This window comes from Salvelinus sp. IW2-2015, linkage group LG27, assembly GCF_002910315.2.
Source record: "Salvelinus sp. IW2-2015 linkage group LG27, ASM291031v2, whole genome shotgun sequence".
NCBI lineage: Eukaryota > Metazoa > Chordata > Actinopteri > Salmoniformes > Salmonidae > Salvelinus > Salvelinus sp. IW2-2015.
Window position 1 is genome coordinate 27,222,531 of NC_036867.1, and position 26,227 is coordinate 27,248,757.

At 41.0% G+C, this 26,227-nt stretch overlaps 1 protein-coding gene across 2 annotated transcripts; it reads right to left on the reverse strand.

Moving 5' to 3' along the window:
• On the reverse strand, nucleotides 1–25,283 carry LOC111953743 (pleckstrin homology domain-containing family A member 3). 2 transcript variants are annotated; one of them, XM_023973206.2, is made up of 8 exons: nucleotides 24,931–25,283; nucleotides 18,579–18,695; nucleotides 18,181–18,321; nucleotides 13,195–13,331; nucleotides 11,341–11,514; nucleotides 1,596–1,639; nucleotides 1,269–1,384; nucleotides 1–888 (listed from the first exon to the last, which is right to left on the reverse strand). In XM_023973206.2, exons 1-8 carry the CDS (start codon nucleotides 24,968–24,970, stop codon nucleotides 758–760), a joined length of 900 nt encoding a protein of 299 aa, XP_023828974.1. In that variant the 5' UTR covers nucleotides 24,971–25,283; the 3' UTR covers nucleotides 1–757. The 2 variants fall into 2 exon arrangements, with proteins under 2 accessions (XP_023828974.1, XP_070291564.1); XM_070435463.1 differs by lacking the exon at nucleotides 18,579–18,695.
• Between the last annotated feature and the right edge of the window lie 944 nt (nucleotides 25,284–26,227).

Below are 26,227 nucleotides of genomic sequence, written 5' to 3' on the forward strand. Positions count from 1 at the left end.
TTGCATATCAAACATTTTATTCTGCAATAATAACATACAACCTCCTGGAATAGTACAAACATTCAAAAACGACTTTTTTTGATCCATCATTCTTAAAGTGCAAAGCAATGCTTCCACAGGAAATAATACAATACTTTTTGAAAATACCATTAACGCAATACCAAGCAGTGACTGCATTGCATTATGTGAGCAATAAAAGCTGGAGTGTGTTCATTAGGCACTGAAGGGAAGAAAACAACAGGGAAGGACAACTACAGTCATTCAATAASAAACACTCATTTTCTTTTTCAGTTTTAAAACTTTTTTCCATTGCGTGCCCTAATGAACTCGACCCTGGTAACACCTCACATTACAGTAGCCTCATATCAGTCTAACTTCAGTGGAGTAACTGAAGTATCTGATTACATTCAGCTCTGCAGAATTCACAACTATTCACACTTTAGCCAAGTCATTATTCACCCTTCATAAAATATAGACAGTACTGTGCCTACAAGTTTGCACAGGCCTACTGAACAGACAGACCAGTTACTTGACAGTGGACTACCAATCTCAACTCCAGGACCTGGATTTACAAAAAACTTCTAAAGAAAAAACATAAGCTTCTTAAGAAAAGTCCAGAAGATTGTTTGTAAGTGCAATTCCTCAAAAATATTCTTAGGAATTCATGATTTTCTTATGAACCTCGTAAAATATATTTTTATGAAGCCCAGTCTCTATCTGAAGCCACTGCAATGTATTTGGTGAGTGACAGGACAGGTCAGATGGACAGGTCAGTCTCTGGAGTGTCTGACATGGCTCTGGGACTGGTAGGACTGATGGCACCACACTCCTCAGGGACACTGCAGGACTCCCTGTTCACACTGGCATTGAGACACAGCACAGCAGCGCCTGTATAGATGACACAAAATGGAGACCAGGCTCATTTTCAGCAGGACAAAACATTTTGAAACGRAGGTGCCTCATCATACATGAACTTGTCCAATTAGAACCCAAAGTGTTTTGGTACGTTGTGCCCTGCCCTACTAGGCACCAGCCACGACTAACAACTTATAAAAAAGGGAATTTGTGTGTGCAAGAAAAATACTGAACATAAATAACAAAATGCAAAGAAAAAAAACACTCCGGTTTATGATTAAATAAATGAAAACACATGGAAGGTGTCTGGTATTTGAATTCMCAAACAGAGTCTGAGAAGTGATATAATTTGGTAATTACTGTAATGGTTGAGGGGAGCAGTGTGTGTGTATGTGTTCGTTCATATCTCTTACGATCCATCTCATAAACACAGCTGTCACTGTGAGCCTCTGTGTCCGAACAAGTCCGTGTCCTCCTCTGGGTTGACCTTTGACCTGATAACACACCCTCCTTTGGCGGGAGGCCAGACCTGGAAATGACAAAGGTTTCACTTAGAAACAGATCWAGATACAGATCTAGGATCAGCTTCCCCAACCCTAACCATTAGTGGGGGAAATAGATGCTGATCTTGGGACAGTTGTATAAGGGCAAAATCACCCTACACCTAGAAGCACACTGGTAATGACAAGGACCTTTGTTTGTAGTAGAAAGAGTGGAATGTTTTCTGTACGCAGGAATACCTGTCAAAATTGTACGTGCCCGGGTAACTTATGGACCGCTTCGTCTGCAAATGAAAAAAAGGAAATGGACACCGTTAGTACCTGTGCCCATCACTGAATATCAAATGACAAAATATGATTCCTACATTGAGCCTATTCACAGCAGCATAAAAGCTAACATCTGCAATTGTGGTATATTACAAAACATACGTCTAAAAAGTAAGTAACATAGGAAACTAAAACACCGTCTCTGTTCAAGTCTACAGAACCCCTGAAGCCCGAGGCAAAAATTGGGATTCTATCGTTTGAATGACTTAGTATCTCGCCTTAAACAACTTAGTATCTTGTTCGAACAATTTGTATCTCGTTTGTCGTTCAAACTATATAATAATTTGTTTAAAATAGATACCAAGTAGTTTCAACCACTTATCTCGTTTGAAAGACAATTGTTATTGTCTAATTAGACCTCATTTGTTATGCAGCTTGTCAGACCGTGTAATGGTTGCCGCAGCAATTCCATCCATTGATAAGATTATTAATTGACAGTTCTTTGATAGCCTAAAGCAGGGCTGCTTTTGATTGCCAGAGCATGTAAGTAGACCGCAGAGCGTAATTTGAGCAGATGAAAAAAAAAATGTCGGCATTCTCTCCTGCTCCCATGTCACTCTGGTACTGCTCAGCCACAAGCTCTGGGCATGCTCTGTCTAGAATAGTTTTGTTTCCTTTATCACTATTCTTTTAATTAGGCCTTTTCGGTTGAAATTATTTAGCCTACTCCACCCACAGCCTATATCTAGTTTATATTCTACTTTACAACTATAGGAAATGTAGTTTCAATTTTGAAGGACTTCAAATTTATTCACAGATGTTTTAGGTAGGCAATACATAGGCTACTGTAAAATGTTTTTCTTGGAATAGAAACACCATAATATAAATTAATTTAATGAATCTAAAATATCAGAAATAAATAGTAAATAATAAAGGCCACTATGAGCTTCTTTTCATAAATAAAAAGGTAATAATCTCAAACTGCCGCGGTCAAATGATTTGCGCACAGCAACAAGCACCAACAAGCTTCACATGTGCATTGAGCGTAGGAAAAWAAATATTCCAAAACATGCATCCTGTTTGCAACAAGGCACTAAAGTAATAATGCAAAAAAATGTGGCACAGCAATTCACTTTTTTCCTGATAACAAAGTGTTTGGGGAAAATCCAATCCAATACATTACTGAGTACCACTCTCCATATTTGCAAGCATAGTGGTGGCTACATCATGTTATGGGTATGCTTGTAATCATTAAGGACAGAATGGAGCTAAGCACAGGCAAAATCCTAGAGTAAAACCTGGTTTCGTCTGCTTTCCACCAGACACTGGGAGATTAATTCAAATTTCAGCAGGACAATAACCTAAAACAAGGCCAAATCTACACTGGAGTTGTTTATCAAGAAGACAGTTTATGTTCATGAGTGGTCGAGTTACAGTTTTGACTTAAATCTGCTTGAAAATCTATGGCAAGACCTCAAAATGTTGTCTAGCAATGATCAACAACAAATTTGACGGCGTTTGAAGAATTTTGAAAAGAATAATGAGCAAATATTGCACAATCCATGTGTCAAAAGCTCTTAGAGACTTACCCAGAAAACCTCACATCTGTAATTGCTCCCCAAAGGGGATTCTAACATGTATTGACTCAGCGGGTTGAATACTTATCTAATCAAGATATTAGTATTTTGTGTAGATCGTTTCCATTTTAATCCCACTTTGTGGAAAAAGTCAAGGGGTGTAAATACTTTCTGAAGGCACTGTAATTAAACAATATTTTAGGGAGTGTAGATTACCAGCGTAGAGCTGTTTTTACACAATAATCCATGTTCTCTTTTGGTGATATCACAGTTGCGCATGCCCTTGGTGACCCTTGTTCGATTACAGACAAAAGTTGTTTTGTCGGGTTTGTAGTGTGTCTCTCATAGAACATCTGATAATTCAGTTGCCTAAGTACTTCAGTTTTATAGACAGCATATTCTTGTACAGTAAAAGCACCTCCATTGTCCACTGGGTGGATGACTATAGAGGTGTCATTCTGGAGACTTAAGGGCTTGTTTCTCAGAGCGGGTAAAGTTATTCGCGGGTAAAGGGATATGAACTGTAACTCAGTCAAATCATTTCAACTGTTTCATGTTGCGTTTATATTTTTGTTTAGCATACATAGGGGAATGCTTTGGATCAAGTAAAGCAAGGATGCAGCACATTGAAAAAGAGAGGAGTTCATTAGGCACCAAATGGGAGAAAACAGATTGAAACGGAGTGACAACCTGGAATTTTCCAATACGAAATGTTCATTTTGCAAAACGTTGTCTTTTGCATGCCCTAATGAACACMCCCCTGTAATGAAGCTGTACGGTGATTATTTTAATGTAGGGGTAGATCAGCTTAATATTGCGGAAAGATTGTTGCTTCCATCAATGTAATTGTCTGCATAATTTCCAATCCCCCATATGTTTTTGGTAAATATATATATCCATTATACATACACGTACATACCTATATAGATATACTTTTTTTTAGAATATAACTTTATTATTCCCTGCAAACCATACCACCCTTCCCCCAATTGGAGCAAACTAATAAACAATAACACTTACACGGAACCCAAACCGGCTGCGCGTGTGCGCCATCGTGCATACATTTATTTTGTCCCCCCCACACCAAACRCGATCACGACACGCAGGTTAAAWTATCAAAAACTCTGAACCAATTATATTAATTTGGGGACAGGTCGAAAAGCATTAAACGTTTATGGCAATTTAGCTAGTTAGCTTACTGTTGCTAGCTAATTTGTTCTATTTAGCTAGCTTACTGTTGGGAGCTAATTTGTCCTGGGATATAAACATTGAGTTGTTATTTTACCTGAAATGCACAAGGTCCTCTACTCCGTCAATTAATCCACACATAAAACAGTCAACCGGATCGTTTCTAGTCATCACTCTTCCTTCCAGGCCTTTTCTTCTCTTGACTTTATATTGCGATTGGCAACTTTCATAAATTAGGTGCATTACCGCCACTGACCTCGTTCGTCTTTCAGTCACCCACGTGGGTATAACCAATGAGGAGATGGCACGTGGGTACCTGCTTCTATAAACCAATGAGGAGATGGGAGAGGCAGGACTTGCAGCGCGATCAGCGTCAGAAATATAASTGATTTCTATTTTAGCCTTTGGCAACGCAGACTCTTGTTGGCGCGCGCGAGCAGTGTGGGTGCAATAATTGAATAACATAGATTTCGACGCGAGCGGTGTAGTCAGCCTGTTAGGCTTCTACATCTTACACACATTTTACAGACACAATCTATTTTACAATAGTTATATTTTGTTTGTTTTTGGTCCTTCCTCTATTTCTGATGTCTGTCCAATTTGATTATATTTGTAACTGTGCTATTTCACAAAATTTCTGAACCTATATACACATTTTACAGACCCCGTATGTTTTATTGGTTATCTTGTTATTAGTCCCACCCGTCAGCTCCATTCAACCCCTCCCATCTATCCCTTAACACCATCCATTTTGGATTTCTATTTGCCATATATTTTTCAACTGTGCTGTGATGCATCACAAAAGTACTGAACCTTTCTATTCTCATAGCTTCTACAGATTGTAAATTAAAAATAAACATTTGCGGTAAAATAATTATTATATTGATTGACTATGGCTTTTCAAATCACTCAGTAATGCTATCTGCAGTGTTAGTTCTAGGCAAATGCTGCAATTCTTCAGTCATTCCTGGACCTGTGACCAAAAACAAGCTAAATATGGACAATACCAAAATAATTGATCTAATGCCTCTGCCTCCTCACAGCAAAATATGCAGAGCTGGGAAGATTGTATCCCCCATATATACAACACTCTATTGGTTTCAAGAATTTTGTATACTAATTTAAATGGAAAAATGTGAAGTTTTGAATACGGCATTGTCTTGCATATCAATTAATAAACCATGTGCCATGGAATGGCACTATTTTGCAATTTATATGGCACAGCTGTCAGTTTTTTGGTTCTTAAATGAAAATGGTATATGTTTTTATTCATCACACTTTTCTTTAACCATTTATGTTCTTTAATACAGGGCCGACATACAAGTTCCTTACTTTTGTGGTAATGCTGCAATTAGTTGGTTATAATTTTGGGTAGAGCAGACATTTCATATGTCTGCGTTAGCTGCATGTGTGACATAACTCCACCAGTCCTATTTATGATATCATTCACAAAAATTATACMTTTTTTAAACATTTCTTCGAAAAAATCTGTAAAAAAAAAAAATCGATCATTAGTATATTTCAGTTTAACCACAATTTTTGTTGTATTATTTGTTCTGTCTTTTCAGGTGGATTAAACTGAAATTGCAACCAACTTTCTAAGGCTTGTTTTAAAWATTTACGATATTTTGGAGATGCTTTCATTTTCAAATAACCGAAAGTGAGCAGTTGTAATCTGAATAAAGGGAAAAGGGCCATTCTTGAACATAGGATGACACATTCCTACCAATTTACTAGAGAACCAGTTTGGATTTAAGTATAACTTTTGTATGACTGATGCCTTTAGTGAKRSSTYTAATGCTTTAATATGTAATCATTTCTGCCCTCCGAAATCATATTCGTTATATAAATAGGCCCTTTTAAATTGTCTGGCTTGCCATTCCAAATAAAATTGAATMTTTTTTGTTCATATAATTTAAAAAGCAGGTCACTAGGTGTAGGCAAAACCATAAGCAAATAGGTAAACTGTGATATGACTAAAGAGTTAATCAGGGTGATTTTTCCACAAATACAGGTATTTTCCTTTCCATGGTAACAAGATCTTAACTATTTTTGCTAACTTTCTATAAAATTGTATTGGAGTGAGATAATTTCTTTCTTTTGGGATTTGTATACCGAGTATGTCCACATCTCCGTCAGACCATTTAATTACTCAACTACACGGTAATGTAAAATTTGACTTTTTTTAGTGATCCAATACGTAATATAGTATCATATCATAATTTGGTTTTAATCCAGAAAGGATAGCAAAAGTATATAGATCCTCTATGAGATTCTAATTGTGGATAGATTCTAATTGTGGTTAAAAAAAAAAACATGAATCATCAGCGTACAATGACACCTTAGTTTAAGCCACGGATTTCTAATCCCTTAATATTAATTGGATCTAATTTTAACAGCTAACATTTCGATGGCAATAATAAATAGATATGCCGATAGTGGACAACCTTGTTTTACTCCTCTAGATAGTTTAAAACTTTTTGAGATGTAGCCATTATTTACCATTTTACACCTAGGGTTACTATACATAACTTTAACCCATATAATAAGAGATTCACCAAAATTGAAATATTCTAGTCATTTACATATAAACTCCAGTCGTACTTGATCAAAAGCCTTTTCAAAATCAGCTATGAAAACCAGGCCTGGTGTCCCCGATATTTCATAATATTCTATTATTTCCAGGACTTGTCTTATATTATCTCCAATGTATCGTCCATGTAAACAGCCTGTCTGATTAGGATGAATAATATCTGACAATACTTTTTAAAATCTATGCGCCAAGCATTTTGCTAGGATTTTTGCATCACAATACTGAAGTGTAAGAGGCCTCCAATTTTTTAAATGGACTGGATCTTTATATATACACACCACTTGGGTGATATCAGACCTTCTTGTTGCGTGTCCGATAATCTACAATTTATATAGGAGTGGTTAAAACATAATAATAATGATCCTTTGACTATATCAAAAAAACGTTTTGTATACTTCCACTGGTATGCCATCCAGCCCGGGAGTTTTCCCAGCCTTAAAGGCTTTAATTGCRTCAAGAAGTTCCTCCTCTGTAATTTGGCCTTCAAATGAGTCTTTCTGTACAGATGTTAATTTTACATTATTATTAGGGGAAAAATCCATACAATTAGCTTCGGTTAGTGGAGATGGAGGAGACTGAAACGAAAACATATTCTTAAAGTACTTTACTTCCTCTTTCAAAATATAATTCGGTGAATCATGCGTGACTCCATCATTTGTAACAAGTTTGTAACTTGTTGTAGTTGTAACATTTCTATATTGAAGATTGAAAAATAATTTAGTGCATTTTTCCCCATATTACATCCAGTTCGCTTTATTTTTATAATATATTACACTGTATCTTTGAATAAGTTCCTCCATTTCTTTTTGTTTTTCCTCTAACTTATTCTGTGCCTCTATGGTACAGTTTTTATTGCTATCTAACGGTACTGTTAGTCCTTCAATTTCTTTTGTTAATATGGACTCTTTTGAACTAAATTGCTTTTGTTTTAGAGATGAGTACTGAATTGCATGGCCTCTAAAAGGCACATTTAAAAGTGTCCCATACAATAAGGGGATCTGCTATGTTATGTCTGAAAAAGTCAGTTATAAATTCTTCTGTCCTAGTTCTAAACAATTTATCATCTAGTAGGCTTTGATAAAATTTCCAATATCCTCGCCCACGTGGGACTTCTGTAAGAGTAATATATATATGCCAATTATGTGATGATCCGACCGCATTCTGTGCCCTATCAACACTTTTTAAACGTTTGCTGCCAGAGAGAATGGCATAAGAAAGTAATCAAGACGACTAGCTTGATTAAGCCTCCGCCATGTACAGTAGGGAGAACAAGTATTTGATACACTGCCGATTTTGCAGGTTTTCCTACTTACAAAGCATGTAGAGGTCTGTCATTTTTATCATAGGTACACGTAACTGTGAGAGACGGATCTAAAACACAAAATCCAGAAAATCACATTGTATGATTTTTAAGTAATTAATTTGCATTTTATTGCATGACATGTATGACAAGATATTGATACATCAGAAAAGCAGAACTTAATATTTGTACAGAAATCTTTGTTGCAGATTACAGAGATCATCGTTTACTGTAGTTCTTGACAGGTTTGCACGCACTGCAGCAGGGATTTTGGCCCACTCCTCCATACAGACCTTCTGCAGATCCTTCAGGTTTCGGGGCGGTCGCTGGCAATACGGACTTTCAACTCCTCCAAAGATTTTCTATTGGGTTCAGGTCTGGAGACTGGCTAGCCACTCCAGGACCTTGAGATGCTTCTTAACGGAGCCACTCCTTAGGTGCCCTGGCTGTGTTGTTCGGGTCGTTTGTCATGCTGGAAGACCCCGACCCATCTTCATGCTCTCTTACTGAGGGAAGAGGTTGTTGGCAAATCTCGCGATACATGGCCCCATCCATTCCTCCCCTCAATACGTGCAGTCGTCCTCGTCCCCTTTGCAGAAAAGCATCCCAAAGAATGATGTTTCCACCTCCATGCTTCACGGTTGGGATGGTGTTCTTTGGGTTGTACTCATCCTTCTTCTTCCTCCAAACGCGCGAGTGGAGGTACACCAAAAAGCTCTATTTTTGTCTCATCAGACCACATGACCTTCTCCATTCCTCCTCTGGATATTCCAGATGGTCATTGGCAAACTTCAGACGGCCTGGACATGCGCTGGCTTGAGCAGGGGAACTTGCGTGCGCTGCAGGATTTTAATCCATGACGGCGTGTGTGTTACTAATGGTTTTCTTTGAGACTGTGGTCCCAGTTCTCTTCAGGTCATTGACCAGGTCCTGCCGTGTAGTTCTGGGCTGATCCCTCACCATCTCTATGATCATTGATGAGGTGAGATCTTGCATGGAGCCCCAGACCGAGGGTGATTGACCGTCATCTTGAACTTCTTCCATTGCTAATAATTGCGCCAACAGTTGTTGCCTTCCCACCAAGCTGCTTGCCTATTGTCTGTAGCCCATCCCAGCCTTGTGCAGGTCTACAATTTTATCCCTGATGTCCTTACACAGCTCTCTGGTCTTGGCCATTGTGGAGAGGTTGGAGTCTGTTTGATTGAGTGTGTGGACAGGTGTCTTTTATACAGGTAACGAGTTCAAACAGGTGCAGTTAATACAGGTAATGAGTGGAAAACAGGAGGGCTTCTTAAAGAAAAACTAACAGGTCTGTGAGAGCCGGAATTCTTACTGGTTGGTAGGTGATCAAATACTTATGTCATGCAATAAAATGCAAATTAATTACTTAAAAATCATACAATGTAATGTTCTGGATTTTTGTTTTAGATTCAGTCTCTCACAGTTGAAGTGTACCTATGATAAAAATTACAGACCTCTACATGCTTTGTATGTAGGAAAACCTGCAAAATCGGCAGTGTATCAAATACTTGTTCTCCCCACTGCATAAATATATTTTTAAAATCCTGTTTCTTATTTTCCATAATTAGCTATTAATATTTGTAGTAATGTAGACAATTTATGCAAAGGATTTTACCTCTCACCAGTACCAAAGTTACATTATTGCAAGCATTTATTATATTAGAAAACAATTATTGTGAATCATCCTATATTGTCCCTAACATATTTTACTTCTTCACAACAGTTGTGGGATACGCACATACACCCACACACTCATACACACTCAACCCTTCTCCCCCACACAACCATAGGCTCAAATTCTCAACAGTTGTACCATCCCAGAGCCCAACTCAAGAAAGGTCTTGAATTACGAATGCATATACAGTTGCAGCCTTATGAGAAAGCCTGCAAGACTGTGCAAAAAAAGAGGTCAAATGTACCCCTTTTCCCTGAAACACCCACAACACGGTCCCCCGTATTGACCATATTCCCAAGCATCTCCATGCAGTCAGACTTTTGATTTTGTGCCACAATAATATACCCCCTCTCTGAATGTCCGAGTGTGACCCCCTCCCCAAGGGTTACTGCAGCTAGTGTTGCAAGCACTGCCATTGCCTGGGTGGCGGCACCCCACCAGCTAGGTACAAGGTCATCAAGGTTCTCATTAGCAGAGAAATTCCTTGTGTGCTCTCTCTTTTGGGGGCTTTGGCTTTGCAGGACCAACCCTGCCAAGCAGGCTCAGAATCTTGAGGGGGCAGTGCTGCTCTAGGTCTCTGACCGCATTTTGGCGGCATACAGACCGCTTACAGCAGGCCCATAAAACAGTTAGGGACTTCTCCTTAGTATCTGGGCCATTCAGGTGGGTGTCTAGGGTATAGGGTTGTGGACCGTTCCATCAATATCAAAATTAGATGTATAATTTATTTTTAAAATGTAGTTCCACATGATAGGACAATAAATGAAGTGTATAATTTATTTTAAAACGCTGTTCCACCATGATAGGACAATAAATAAGTGTAGTTGTATAGTTCATTATAAAAAGTATATCAATCATCTGAACAACATTGAAAGCTCTCTCACACCCGCTCACAGCAATACATTGGTTCTGGGATATGCAACCATTTCCTTCCATCAGTCAACGCCACACTTTCTCAAACATAAAAAAAACAAAAAAACACACCACACCATCCACACATACTGTGCCTTCTGTTTACTGAGTTTTTATCTTCACCATGTTGAATTTGTGTTCCAATTAGTTATATTTGAAGATATATAGAAAAGCTATATATTTTTGTTGTATTACAAACCACAACCGGGCTAGAATTGTGTTTCATTATTTTCCTCGTCTATAACAACTTATTTTTTTTTAAAGATAGCCATGGATTAGTCTTTGTGTCTCTGAACAACTGGTTATCAATATGATGAAGTTGCCCCTATACATTAATCATTGGTCAGTTTAGCATTTTCCCCACTAATAGGATTGGGGAGGGGAATCTCCTAGATTTGTACCTAGGGGAAACTTCACCCCGGAGCTAGACAGTACGTTGAAAACCATCCTACCCAGGCCATCTGTATTGGGGACGGAGAAACAGGGGACATCATCATGTCATCTGGAGGGTTCAACAGCACCATGTCTGTCTTGAACTTGGAGTTGGCCATCTTCATACATTCTTCCAGTGTTTTGATGAAGGTGTAACACGTGGCACTCAGTAAAGAGGAGGCCTCATTCAGAGTCTGGAGCAACAAAGAAAAGACAAGGAGAGGTGAATCAGTCAACAACAATTGGAGATTAGGCACAGACAAAAATAAAGACCTAAACATGCACAATATTAAGCCTAATATATTGGTTTGATATCCTACACAGACATGCCTCAGACCTTCCTAGGTGATGTGAAGAAACTACTCCGTTTAAATTGGCAACACAATGTGTTACTAAAAAAGTGCTTGAAGAGTTTACAGGGCTCCAAACTGCAACCATTTAGTTACATTTGGCGACCCTTTGACTTTGTAGGTTACATTTTTTAAATTGGACATACCGGTGAGAGTTGTACATTTTACATGATCACCTCAATCAAAACTTAAAATGTTTTGCATGGATAAAACCATGCTTTGTTAAACAGTAAAGTGCCACTGAGCCCGTTTCGACAGGGCCGGCTGATGCGATGAGTGGGTCTCTCACACCCTCTTCTCCCCCCTCGTGCACCCCGAAAAATGCATTATGATTGTATAACATTTAAAAATGCAATTGCGGGGGTAAAACACAAGTTTGGAAGCAAGCTGCTGTTCATGAAAAAGAGAGTAGGATCTCAGCTTTCTTTAAGTATACTTTTTATTTCTCAACATTTAGCTCAAGGCACACTGTTCTACAATCAAGATATCTGATATGGCTTTGAAATACGGAGTGCGTGAAATCGGCAGTCACGAGTACACTAGTCCTCATTGGGGACATTTAATTTACTGTTAGATTAATACATGGCAACACTAGCAGTAGGTGTTATATTTTGAGTCAGCAATCCAGCTAATGTGTTTGAAGTTCACTCCCTTAGCTGGTGAATTAGTACTAATTGAATTAGGCCGATGTCATATTAGTGAACATAAACATGAACGCAAAACATTTTTATTCWGGAGTCCTATTTTGACAGTAAAACATAAATAATAAACTAATTATCAACCCAGAATTCATGACTATTACTAATCAAAAATATCTTGAATTATGCATTCCTGCTTAGACATGTTATATGTAACAACTTATTTATTGAAAACTATATCAGTCTATTGCACTTCTTAATAAATCACTGTAAATTTAAATTACTTTCTAAGATGATTACTTTTCTATTGCGTGACCCCGCAAAAATGTGGGAGTGCGACCAAATTGTGGGCTGGTGCCACCAACTGAAAAAGTTACTGGCTCCAGTGCCACCAGTGGGAAACGTTAGTCTGGAGCTCTGGTTTAACATAATCAACTTAATTTCTGTATCCATCAAAACAAATATAGATTTCTGTTGTCTGTTTTTATTTCCCAACCCTGGGCTCCCAGACACACCACACCAAACACACACGATAAGTGCCTTTCTCAAGGGCACAACTGCAGTACCAGCTTGCACCAGATATTTCCTCACCAGCCCAGGGATTTGCACCGGCAACACTCCAAATCTTGGCCTGTCGCTCTGATCTCGTGTACAGTGGCACTACAACCATTTAATTTGGGGTAGATGAAGACTAAAACAGCAAACACACCCACGCTGGTGATTTCTGACAGCCAACACTAGGGCGGCGTCCCAATGGCACCCTATTCCATACAGCGCACTACTTTTGACCAGGGCCCATAGGTTTCTGGTCAAAATAAGTGCAGTATGTAGGGAATAGTGTGCCATTTGGGACACAGCCTAGCTGAAACCATGCAGGTATAGTTACCTCCGAGCTGGAATTGGAGTGGTCTCCTTCCTGGTCCTCAGACTCCTGTATCGTGTGGACCTGCTGCATTAGCAAGTCACAGTAGAGACGCAGCTCGGACATCTTTGTTTTAAGAGATTCTGTCTTCTCTGTTATTTCTTCCAATAAAAAAAAAAAWAAMAGTTATTTTAGTGAGAGACCCTTTAAGGCAAGGTACTGTAACTCTAGCCTGGTCAGTGGTCTAGATCTGTTGGTGCTCTTCAGTGTTTCCCCTAGGATTTTTTCCAGCAGCAGTGTCAGAGTTGGCACTTATCACTTATCTAAGGGTGTTTTTAGTTCGGTTCCCTTTTTCAGGGCAATGTGAAGACAAAGCTCCCCAGGTTTGCTTGTCATTATTCCCGCACCACACACTAGACTACTGTAACACTGTTTCCCCTGCCATGCCCCTCACATTGGTGCCACAAAAGAGAGATGAGGTTGTGAAGGTTTGTTGGAAAAACATGTGCTGTTTTTGGATATTGATTGGATGGGGAGAAATTCCCAAATATGTGTGGAAATTTGTACTGACACGATATTCAGATTATTTGTTTGCAATATGTGATCTACTTGGGCGGCAGGTAGCCTAGTGGTTAGAGCGTTGGACTAGTAACCGAAAGGTTGCAAGATCGAATCCCCGAGCTGACAAGGTAAAAATCTGTTGTTCCTAGGCCGTCATTGAAAATAAGAATTTGTTCTTAACTGACTTGCATAGTTAAATAAAGGTAAAATACTCCAATGTAGATTAGGCCATGTGTTTGATGTTATTTTCCTGCTGAAAGGTAAATTAATTTAAGCAATTGTTTTACTCAATTTGTTTAGGCTTGCCATACCAAAGGGGTTGAATACTTATTGACTCAAGACATTTCAGCTTTTCATTTTAATTCATTTGTAAAAATGTATAAAAACATAATTCCACTTTGACATTATGGGGGTATCTAAACTCAATCCATTTTAAATTGAGGTTTACCCAATTACTGGGAGATTGAGTGTGCGGCTCTACTTTATAGACTACAAATTCAGGCTGTAACACAAAAACACATGTAAAAAGTCAAGGGGTGTGAAAACTTGCTGAAGGCACTGTACATGTTCCCAAGTCTAGTTCCAAGACGGCGGCAATTATAAAAAATGAAAAAGTAGATTGTGCTGATTTATAGGCACACTGAATGAACCATGTAGTTTAAAAAGTCTGTGGATAGTGCCCAAACGAAGACGTCATATCTGAATTCTTCCATCTTTATGCACCTTCGCCATTACAGCATTTCATCATCTGCAGTACTCTTCTGCTATTTATTCTGTTACCAATAATATTTACATGCTAATATTATGATCTGATTATACAGTGGGGAGAACAAGTATTTGATACACTGCCGATTTTGCAGGTTTTCCTACTTACAAAGCATGTAGAGGTCTGTCATTTTTATCATAGGTTTACACAACTGTGAGAGACGGAATCTAAAACAAAAATCCAGAAAATCTCATTTGTATGATTTTTAAGTAATTAATTTGCATTTTATTGCATGACATAAGTATTTGATACATCAGAAAAGCAGAACTTAATATTTGGTACAGAAACCTTTGTTTGCAATTACAGAGATCATAACGTTTCCTGTAGTTCTTGACCAGGTTTGCACACACTGCAGCAGGGATTTTGGCCCACTCCTCCTACAGACCTTCTCCAGATCCTTCAGGTCTCGGGCTGTCGCTGGGAATATGGACTTTCAGCTCCCTCCAAAGATTTTCTATTGGGTTCAGGTCTGGAGACTGGCTAGGCCACTCCAGGACCTTGAGATGCTTCTTACGGAGCCACTCCTTAGTTGCCCTGGCTGTGTGTTTCGGGTCGTTGTCATGCTGGAAGACCCAGCCACAACCCATCTTCAATGCTCTTACTGAGGGAAGGAGGTTGATGGCCAAGATCTCGCGATACATGGCCCCATCCATCCTCCCCTCAATACGGTGCAGTCGTCCTGTACCCTTTGCAGAAAAGCATACCCAAAGAATGATGTTTCCACCTCCATGCTTCACGGTTGGGATGGTGTTCTTGGGGTTGTACTCATCCTTCTTCTTCCTCCAAACACGGCGAGTGGAGTTTACACCAAAAAGCTCTATTTTTGTCTCATCAGACCACATGACCTTCTCCCATTCCTCCTCTGGATCATCCAGATGGTCATTGGCAAACTTCAGACGGGCCTGGACATGCGCTGGCTTGAGCAGGGGGACCTTGCGTGCGCTGCTGGATTTTAATCCATGACGGCGTAGTGTGTTACTAATGGTTTTCTTTGAGACTGTGGTCCCAGCTCTCTTCAGGTCATTGACCAGGTCCTGCCGTGTAGTTCTGGGTGATCCCTCACCTTCCTCATGATCATTGATGCCCCACGAGGTGAGATCTTGCATGGAGCCCAAGACCGAGGGTGATTGACCGTCATCTTGAACTTCTTCCATTTTCTAATAATTGCGCCACACAGTTGTTGCCTTCTCACCAAGCTCTTGCCTATTGTCCTGTAGCCCATCCCAGCCTTGTGCAGGTCTACAATGTTATCCCTGATGTCCTTACACAGCTCTCTGGTCTTGGCCATTGTGGAGAGGTTGGAGTCTGTTTGATTGAGTGTGTGGACAGTTGTCTTTTATACAGGGTAACGAGTTCAAACAGGTGCAGTTAATACAGGTAATGAGTGGAGAACAGGAGGGCTTCTTAAAGAAAAACTAACAGGTCTGTGAGAGCCGAAATTCTTACTGGTTGGTAGGTGATCAAATACTTATGTCATGCAATAAAATGCAAATTAATTACTTAAAAATCATACAATGTGATTTTCTGTATTTTTGTTTTAGATTCCGTCTCTCACAGTTGAAGTGTACCTATGATAAAAAGTACAGACCTCTACATGCTTTGTAAGTAGGAAAACCTGCAAAATCGTCAGTGTATCAAATACTTCTTCTCCCCACTGTAATTACGTCTCATCTTTTAACTAAGTGCAATCTATTACCTTCCAAAATGTAAGTTTTATTAGTTGTGTTTCCGGGATACTCATGTTATACATCGTCCAACAAAATGCTTACATGCAGGTTCCTTCTCGACAATGCAACAACAATAAAATCTAAAAACCTGAACAAAGTAAATGGCTCAGTAGAATCGAATAAACAGTTTAGCATAAGTATAATACAAGAAGGGACAATTCATAGTCTAATATTTACACATGTATTGGGGAAGGGGAATGGGGGGGCAGTGTATAATCTGAGCAGTATAATAAGAGTCTGGTAGCAGCAGTTGTGATGTGTGTGTAGCATGAATATATGTGTGTGTGTGTGGTGTGAGTGTGTGTGCAAAGGTGCAGAGAAATCAGAGCAGGTGGTCAGTCCAGTTCAAGTGTTCAGCAGTTTGATGGCTTGTAGATAGAAACCGTCTCTGAGCCTGTTGGCATCCGACTTCATGCTCCGATAACATCTGCCGACGGTAATGGAGGTTACAGCTTGTGGCTGGGGTGTGCGGGGTCCTTCATGATGCTGCATGCCTTCCCCAGGCACTGTTGAGAGTAGATGTCCTGGATGGGTGGGAGCACGGTTCCAGTGATGTACTGGGCCATCTTCACAACCTGCTGGAGGGCATTGCAGTTGTGGACGGAGCAATTCCCGCACCAGGCCTTGATGCAACCGGTCAGGACCCTCTCGAAGGTGCAGCGGTAATATTTGGAGAGGTCCCAGGACAGCATACCGAATTTCTTCAGCCGCCCTCTCGACAAGAGTGGTGGTGTTGTTGGTCCATTACAAGTCCTCGGTGTTGTGGACGCCGAAGAACTTACAACTTGTGACTCTCCTGCTCCCTCTGCGTCCTGAAGTCAACAATCAACTAATTTGTTTTGCTGACGTAGACAGAGAGGTTGTCACGACACCACAATGCCAGTTCACTTACCTCCTTCCTATAGGTTGACTCGTCGTTGTTGGTTAAAAGGCCTACAACCTTGGTGTCGTCAACAAACTTGATGCAGTTGGTGTCGTGCAAAGCCACCCAGTCGTGGGTGAATGTGAAGTACAGCAGAGGACTGAAGACACACCACTGGGGGCCCCTGTTTTAAGAGTCAGTGTAGAGGTGGTGTTGTTGCTGGATCCAGTTGCGGAGGGTGGTGTTCAGACCCAGGGCTCTGAGGTTGGTGTCGAGCTTGGAGGGAACAATATTGTTGAATGCTGAACTGTAGTCAATGAACAGCATTCTCACATAGGTTTCTCTTGTCGAGCCGTGTGAATAGCGATGGAAATGGCATCTTCCGCGGATCTGTTGGAGTGGTCGGAAAATTGGAGTGGGTCCAGTGTGCCCGGCATGATGGCCTTAATGTGGGCCATGAACAGCCTCTTGAAGAACTTCATGATGACAGGTGAGCGTGGCGATAGTCATTTGGGCACGTCACCTTGTTTTTTTGGGGCACTGGGACCATGGTGGGCTTCTTAAAGCAGGTGGGGACTACAGTCTGGGACAGGTTGCAGATGTCAGACAAGACGCCCGCCTGCAGGTAGGGAACACACTCAGAGGACAGGACCAGAGATGCCATCTGCGCCGACGGCTTTGTGAGTATTCTCTATTTTTTTTGTTTCCTTCACGTCAGCCTCGGCGAGCGAAAGCAGCTGAATTCATGTTTGAGTCGGTATTGTCTTTTTGCGTCCCTCGTACCTGTAAGTACGTATATTTAGCGGTCCAGTAACACAATCTGATGGAATTGCTTGTCCTGCACTTTGTAAAAACCCAAAATGCATTGAGTGAATGTTTGAAAAATATCCTGGTTCCTTTCTTAACATAGGAATGTGAATGCAAAGAGGACTCGGACCACAAAATAGGTGAAGTGATGAGTCCTCATTCAAAGGCAAGGGCAGTGTGAATACAAAGATAACTGAGTAATTTAGCTTTTTTTTACCCTAAAGTTCACTTTAAAAGAGGACTGGGGAGATTAATGACGAACAAAGAAAACATTGCTGAGTCAGTACCTTTTCCTTTCCTTTTTCCGGCTTTGGAACTTCCAAGTGCCACAAGCCACTTCTGTCGTTCGGCAACATTGACAGCTTTGACGTAAAAATGCTGCTCTCCTGGTATGATCAGTTCCAGTCTGGTATTGTCAGTGGGGTGAACTAATGAAAAAGATGTCAACACAACCCTTCAGCACTAGAAGTACAAGAATCAACCATAAGTCGAGATTCAACAGCAAATACTACCTGTACTGAGATTAGAGGGGTTTAACAGGGCAACATGGGATTTAAACGACAACAAAGCAGAAACCCTGCCAACGTTTGGGTAAACATCTGAGGGATGGGAGTTGAGAAATGTAACCACTACCAAATTCATAGGGTGAGTGGCACAATATAGGCCTTTCAGAAACAAATCATACCTTTGATTTCACAGACGGACATCTTAATACTTCCTTTGCTCCCTTTGCAGACATCATCTTGAGAATCATAGTAGGAAATTATCCCATCATCTAAAACAAACCAGCGCGGCTGCCACCCTGCAATCATTTCAGATACGCTAGGTTAGTTCTTCTTGAGCTGACAACTTTGTTTTTACAGGTTAGTTCTTCCTGTGCAGACAACTGACGAATCAGCCCAGTTAGATATCAACACAACTAACCAGTATTACCAAGAACACCTAGTCAATCAATCTCTTCCAGGTAGCCTAAACTTAACTCCACGATTTACGATGGAGTTGAGCGGCAACTAGTTTGAGAAGGGGGCAATTGTGACCTGCAATTTGGTGCATTTCTGCATTCTTGCATATGCAGGAATCCCTCAAACTTCTATTTGTCCATTTTAAAGTTAGGACTCTGGTATACAGGCGGAAGTGCTCCAGTACAGTAGGTGGTGATAATGTAGCATAACGATGGATGCCAACTGATGATAGACCCCACAGAAGAAGAGGTGGGGGCGACAACAGTAGCTAGCTATGGTAAACAGTGTCCTTCGCCCCCGCCTGTCGGGTAATGTTTTCCTGCAGTTCTGTTAATGAAGGCAGCTGTTCGGCAGGCGTTTAGGACAATAGGTGCTGGCTTGTTAGCAAGCTAGGATTCCGGTACACAGCAAGCAGGAAGCGGGATAGGTAGCTAGCTAGCACACCGGTAAACAGTGTCCTTCACCCTTACCTGTCGGGTAGTGTTTTCACGCAGTTCTGGTAATGACGGTGAGGACAGGTGTTCGGCAAGCGGGAGCAAAGAACACAATGTGCTAACTAGCTAGTGGGATCGGTAGCTAGCACACCGGTAGACAGTATCCCTCGCCCCTAACTGTCAGGCACTGCTTTGCCGCAGTTCGGTTAACGATGACGAGGCCAGGTGTTTGGCAAGAGGGAGCAAAGGACACTGTGTGGTAGCTAGTTAACTGGGTCATTCCTACTTTGCGGTGCCTGTTCTGTCGGCAGGAAATATCAGTTCTTATTTAGTTTAAATGTGATTCCAAAAAGCTTTAAATATAAGGTCAGGTGTCCTTTACCTTAAAAACACCAACATTTGGATATTGAATGGGCATTTTAGGTAAGGCAATAAATAGGCCATGGTGACGAAGTAATTACAATATAGCAATTAAACACTGGAATGGTAGATGTGCAGAAGATGAATGTGCAAGTAGAGATACTGGGGTGCAAAGGAGCAAGATAAATAAATAAATAAATACAGTATGGGGATGAGGTAGGTAGATAGATGGGCTGTTTACAGATGGGCTATGTACAGGTGCAGTGATCTGTGAGCTGCTCTGACAGGTGGCGCTTAAAGCTAGTGAGGGAGATATGAGTCTCCAGCTTCAGAGATTTTTGCAGTTCGTTCCAGTCATTGGCAACAGAGAACTGGAAGGAAAAACGACCAAAGGAGGAATTGGCTTTGGGGTGACCAGTGAGATATACCTGCTGGAGCGCGTGMTACGAGTGGGTGCTGCTATGGTGATCAGTGAGCTGAGATAATGCGGGGCTTTACCTAGCAGAGACTTGTAGATAACCTGTAGCCAGTGGGTTTGGCGACGAGTATGAAGCGAGGGCCAACCAACGAGAGCGTACAGGTCGCAATGGTGGGTAGTGTATGGGGCTTTGGTGACAAAACGGATGGCACTGTGATAGACTGCATCCAGTTTGTTGAGTAGAGTGTTGGAGGCTATTTTATAGATGACATCACCGAAGTCGARGATCGGTAGGATGGTCAGTTTTACGAGGGTATGTTTGGGAGCATGAGTGAAGGATGCTTTGTTGCGATATAGGAAGCCGATTCTAGATTTAACTTTGGATTGGAGATGCTTAATGTGAGTCTGGAAGGAGAGGTTACAGTCTAACCAGACACCTASGTATTTGTAGTTGTCCACGTATTCTAAGTCAGAGCCGTCCAGAGTAGATGCTGGACGGGCGAGCAGGTGCGGGCAGTGATCGGTTGAATAGCATGCATTTCGTTTAACTTGCATTTAAGAGCAGTTGGAGGCCACAGAAGGAGAGTTGTATGGCATTGAAGCTCGTCTGGAGGTTAGTTAACAGTGTCCAAAGAGGGGCCAGAAGTATACAGAATGGTATCGTCTGCGTAGAGGTGTATCAGAGAATCACCAGCAGCAAGAGCAATATCATTGATGTATACAAAGAAGAGAGTCGGCCCGAGGATTGAACCCTGTGGCAACCCCATAGAGACTGCCAGAGGTCTGGACAACAGGCCCTCCTATTTGACACACTGAACTCTGTCTGAGAAGTAGGTGGTAAAACAAGCGATGCAATCATTTGAGAAACCAAGGCTGTCGAGTCTGCCAATAAGAATGTGGTGATTGACAGAGTCGAAAGCCTTGGCCAGGTCAATGAATACGGCTGCACAGTAATGTCTCTTATCGATGGCGGTAATGATGTCGTTTAGAACCTTGAGCGTGGCTGAGGTGCACCCATGATCAGCTCTGAAACCAGATTGCATAGCGGAGAAGGTACGGTGGGATTCGAAATGGTCGGTAACCTGTTTGTTAACATAGCTTTCGAAGACCTTAGAAAGACAGGGTAGGATAGATATAGGTCTGTAGCAGTTTGGGTCTAGAGTGTCACCCTCTTTGAAGAGGGGGATGACCGCGGCAGCTTTCCAATCTTTGGGAATCTCAGACGTTACGAAAGAGAGGGTGCCGTGCAGTTGACCGGGGTAGGGGTAGCCAAGTGGAAAGCATGGCCAGCCGTAGAGAAATGCTTATTGAAATTCTAAATTATAGTGGGTTTATCGGTGGTGACAGTGTTTCCTAACCTTAGAACAGTGGGCAGCTGGGAGGAGGTGCTCTTATTCTCCATGGACTTTACAGTGTCCCAGAACTTTTTTGAGTTAGTACTACAGGATGCAAATTTCTGTTTGAAAAAGCTAGCCTTAGCTATCCTAACTGCAGGTGTATATTTGCTCCTAACTTCCCTGAAAAGTTGCATATCACTGGGGCTATTCGATGCTAATGCAGAACGCCACAGGATGTTTTTGTGCTTGTCAAGGGCAGACAGGTCTGGAGTGAACCAAGGACTATATATATTCCTAGTTCTACATTTTTTGAATGGGGCATGCTTATTTAAGATGGTGAGGAAGGCACTTTTAAAGAATAGCCAGGCATCATCTACTGACGGGATGAGGTCAATGTCATTCCAGGATATCCCGGCCAGGTCGATTAGAAAGGCCTGCTCGCAGAATTATTTTAGGGAGCGTTTGACAGTGATGAGGGGTGGTGGTTTGGTCGCAGACCCATTACGGATGCAGGCATTGAGGCAGTGATCGCTGAGATCTTGATTCAAAACAGCAGAGGTGTATTTGGAGGGCGAGTTAGTTAGGATAATATCTATGAGTGTGCCCGTGTTTACGGATTTGGAGTTGTACCTGGTAGGTTCATTGATAATTTGTGTGAGATTGAGGGCATCAATCTTGGATTGTAGGACGGCCGGGGTGTTAAGCATGTCCCAGTTTAGGTCACCTAGTAGCACGAGCTCAGAAGATAGATGGGGGGCAATCAATTCATATATGGTATCGAGGGCACAGCTGGGGGCAGAGGGAGAACAATAGCAAGCGGCAACAGTGAGAGACTTGTTTCTGGAAAGGTGGATTTTTAGAAGTAGAAGCTCGAATTGTTTGGGTACAGACTTGGATAGTAATACAGAACTCTGCAGGCTATCTTTGCAGTAGAATTGCAACACCGCCCCCTTTGGCAGTTCTATCTTGGCAAAAAATGTCACAGTTAGCAATGGAGATTTCTGGGTTTTTGGTGGTTTTCCTAAGCCAGGATTCAGACACGGCTAAGACATCCGGGTTGGCAGAGTGTGCTTAGGGAGTAGGCTTCTGATGTTAACATGCATGAAACCAAGGCTTTTTACGGTTACAGAAGTCAACACGAGAGCACCTGGGGAGTGGGAGTGGAGCTATACACTGCAGGACCTGGATTAACCTCTACATCACCAGAAGAACAGAGGAGAAGTAGGATAAGGGCACGACTAAATGCTATACGAACTGACCGTCTAGCACGTTCGGAACAGAGAGTAAGAGGAGCAGGTTTCTGGGCAGGATAGCATAGATTCAAGGCATACAGACAAAGGTAAGGTAGGATGCGAGTACATTGGAGGTAAACCTAGGCATTGAGTAATGATGAGAGAGATATAGTCTCTAGAGACGTTTAAACCAGGTGATGTCATCGCATATGTAGGAGGTGGAACAACATGGTTGGTTAAGGCATATTGAGCAGGGCTAGAGGCTCTACAGTGAAATAAGACAGTAATCACTAACCAGGACAGTAATGGACGAGGAATATTGATATTAGAGAGAGGCATGCGTAGCCAAGTGAACATATGGGTCCAGTGAGTGGTTGGGCTGACTGGGGACAAGGCGATTCAGACAGTTAGCAGGCCGATGCTAACACGCTAACAGTTAGTAGGCCGGGGTTAAACAAACTATTAGAATTTTTAGCAACCAGGAAATGCCAGAGTGATTTCTGCATAGAGTATCTTTAGACTTGCTTTCAATGACAATGTCATATTTATATGTTCAGGTTGTGGTTTGGTTGGAAAACAAAGCTAAATAAATATAAACACTCAGTTTGATCTATTTTCCCATGTTTCATGACGTTAGTCTGTCTCACTCATACATTTCCACACTATTAGGCTAAATTATAGAGAATTTAACACATTTTCTAACTGTTAAAATACATTACATATAGAGGTTCAAAACCTGTTCAAATGTTTACCATTATGCTAGTTTAATCTCAACACAGAGCTTTAGGCTACAAATGTCCACCCTGTTAGGTTCCACCTTGCCTAAACGTCAGACTGTAACCATGGTTACTCCATGAATATCAGTCTGAAAGAAGTAGCTGTAAAAAAAGACGCAATAGTCTCTACATGGTAGAATGTTGAATAAAATTATATTTACACTTACTTTACCGGTTGTACATGCTGTTGGTCCTTTTGGCAGTAGGGGGTGAAGATAGGGTATCCACAAGGAAGCATTGTTTACTCCACTTTTTGTGGCACGGGTGGGTTCTGTCACTTGTATTTTCAATCTGTTAACGCATTGCACGTGATGATCAATATTGTAATGAAACAGCAGGGAGCAGGTCTCGAACCCTCGACCTTCTAGCCCGAGGTCCGGCGCGCTATCGACTGTGCCACAAAAGCATGCTCGTGCGGCAGAGTTGATTTCCGCGCTTATAAACCCAGGGTCGTTAAAATATGTAAACAATAGCCGAGCATGACCGAAGCACATTTCCTCGCAATCAGCTGGAAGTGTTTGCGTTCTGTTAAGCTCGGCCATATTGTGTAAGTGTTTGTCACATGCGAATTGCATCAGTATTGAAAATAAAAACCAGAAATACAGACGATAAAAAGATCAGCATCGGCCTACTTAAGCTTGGGTTGATAACACTCCTCGGTGGATATTTTGTCTCACATTCCTATCTGCAAAAGAGCCAACCGGTAAAATATGATTTTATTCAGCATTCTGGCTTGTAGAGGTCATGAAAGGAAACTTTCATGATCCAAACGCTAATTTCTATGTATTCAGGCTAGGTTCCACCCGGTTGTTATTATTATGCACCTAAAATAGATCTAAGTGCCTGAGTTTTTCTGATAGAATACAAAACAAATATATATTTTTTTATTCTAAAGTTATGAGTTCCAAAATGTACCGCAATGTAGGAATGACCCAGCTAGGAAGACTCCGATACACAGGAGGCGGGTCGACCCCGGTAGATATCTAAGACACTGGTACAGTGTTCTTCACCCCCGAAAAACTCAGATAAAAACTTTTATTTCCCATTTGACCACATTTTAATCACATTGACAATTAGGAGAAATCTGCAGATGCAGATGCAATCACACACTATTGACTAGTGTGGGCAAACTGGAACTCCGTCACATAAAATTAAGTTATTTGTATTTTTTTAACAACTGATTTCAGCACCCAAAGAATAGCCCGTAATTATACACGACATTGGGAATTGTATGTGACAGTGGCGCTCCAATCCGCCCACAAGCACAACACTAGTCACAGCCCAACTCCATCGTCAATCGTTGAGTTTAGTCGGTTAGTGCAGTTAGCTAGCTTACATAAGTGTAGTTAGCATCTTATAAAAGTTAGCTACCTTAGACATATCAAATTACACAGAAAGGGCTGTGTTTTCTATGCGAACGTTGGCTTAGCTAAATTGAATGTCAATATGACAGCTATGCTAACGAGATAGTTTAGCTAGCTAGACTATGGACCAAACACATTAAATGCATAACTTTACCTGTCATATAATTTGTCCACTTATAGAGAACTCCTTCCATAATGTGCTTGCAGAAATACCACACGACCCACGTCTCCAAAAATCTCGTCGCTAGCTAATACTGATAACGTACCAAAACTCGCAAGCCATTTAGCTTGCCAACTTCATGGAGCTAGCTAGCGAAAACTAAAGATGTATGTTAACTTCACAGTAGATAATGCCATGTGAATGACTATGGGTCGGCCAACAACACAGTGTGAATTCCGTTCATGTTGTTATCTTGTTGTAATTGAACTAGCGTTGAATAGCCGATTGCCAGTTGATCTTTGCTAGCTAGCTAGCTAACTACATTTGTAAACAAAAAGTACGTCACGTCCGTTTCAGCCTTCAAAATACAAGCTCTCGTTTTAGATGCTTTCTTTATAAGCACAACTGTACAATCCATAATTCTCCTACATGGGACAGAGAGAAATAATAATGGCATATTTTTGTAGAGTTTTTTTTCATAAACTCCGAAAATAAGGTCAGTGGTAAACACAGGTTTAGATCTTATACGTTTTGTTCTATGCGTTAATTGTCATCAACTAACTACACTTTTTGTGAATTTTGAAGAATTTATGTAATAAACAAAAGTACAAAGGCTTATTCACGAAGGTCATGTTAACTGACTAATATTATCTCATACAACAAAAAGTATAAGATCTCCTAAACCTGTCTTAACCTCAGACCTTATTCTCCGCATTTATTCCAAAACCCTATTATTTCCCCATAAAATGTTCCTATATAGATGGCTAAACAAACCAGAGGTAATTTATTTCCGTGTTTTAGGACTACAAACTGGCGAGATGAGGGCAGTGGGAAGGTAGGCCTGTAACTGGCAGTTAATACAAGACAGAAGACGAGTAAAAACGATTTACCTTGTAAGCTAAAGTGCACTTTAACGTTCTCAATAATTTCTAAGGCTTCGTTTCAACCTTGGTCAAAACTACGGACCATGTAATCTTCTCCTGTACCTTCACCCAAACATCCTGGACTGCTCTTCAAGACTGTCTTGCGCTACCAGAGATAGCGTTTTTGAGAAATTATGCTATTATAAAATATTCAAATATGGAATTTCTGACCAATATGGGGTCTCCTCAATGGCCTGGCCAATAGAAAGAGGCTTCTGGACAGTGTGAAGGTCAATCACATCAAGAAGGCCAGAACAGATGGTAGGGCCCTGTCTAGTCTATTGCCTCCATTGGATTTTAGATCCACACACCGGAGTGTTAATTGACTACACATTGGACGCATAGGACATACCAGAGTAGAAGAGCCT

Bases quoted from the DNA above. Each gene is read 5' to 3' on its own strand.
- LOC111953743 (XM_023973206.2), bottom strand. From the start codon at position 24,970: ATGGAAGGAGTTCTCTATAAGTGGACAAATTATATGACAG. The intron at 13,332-18,180 runs GTACTGACTCAG...TTTTATTGGAAG, and splicing joins CGGAAAAAGGAAAGGAAAAG to AAATAACAGAGAAGACAGAA. The intron at 1,385-1,595 runs GTATTCCTGCGT...TGTCATTTCCAG, and splicing joins GGCACGTACAATTTTGACAG to GTCTGGCCTCCCGCCAAAGG.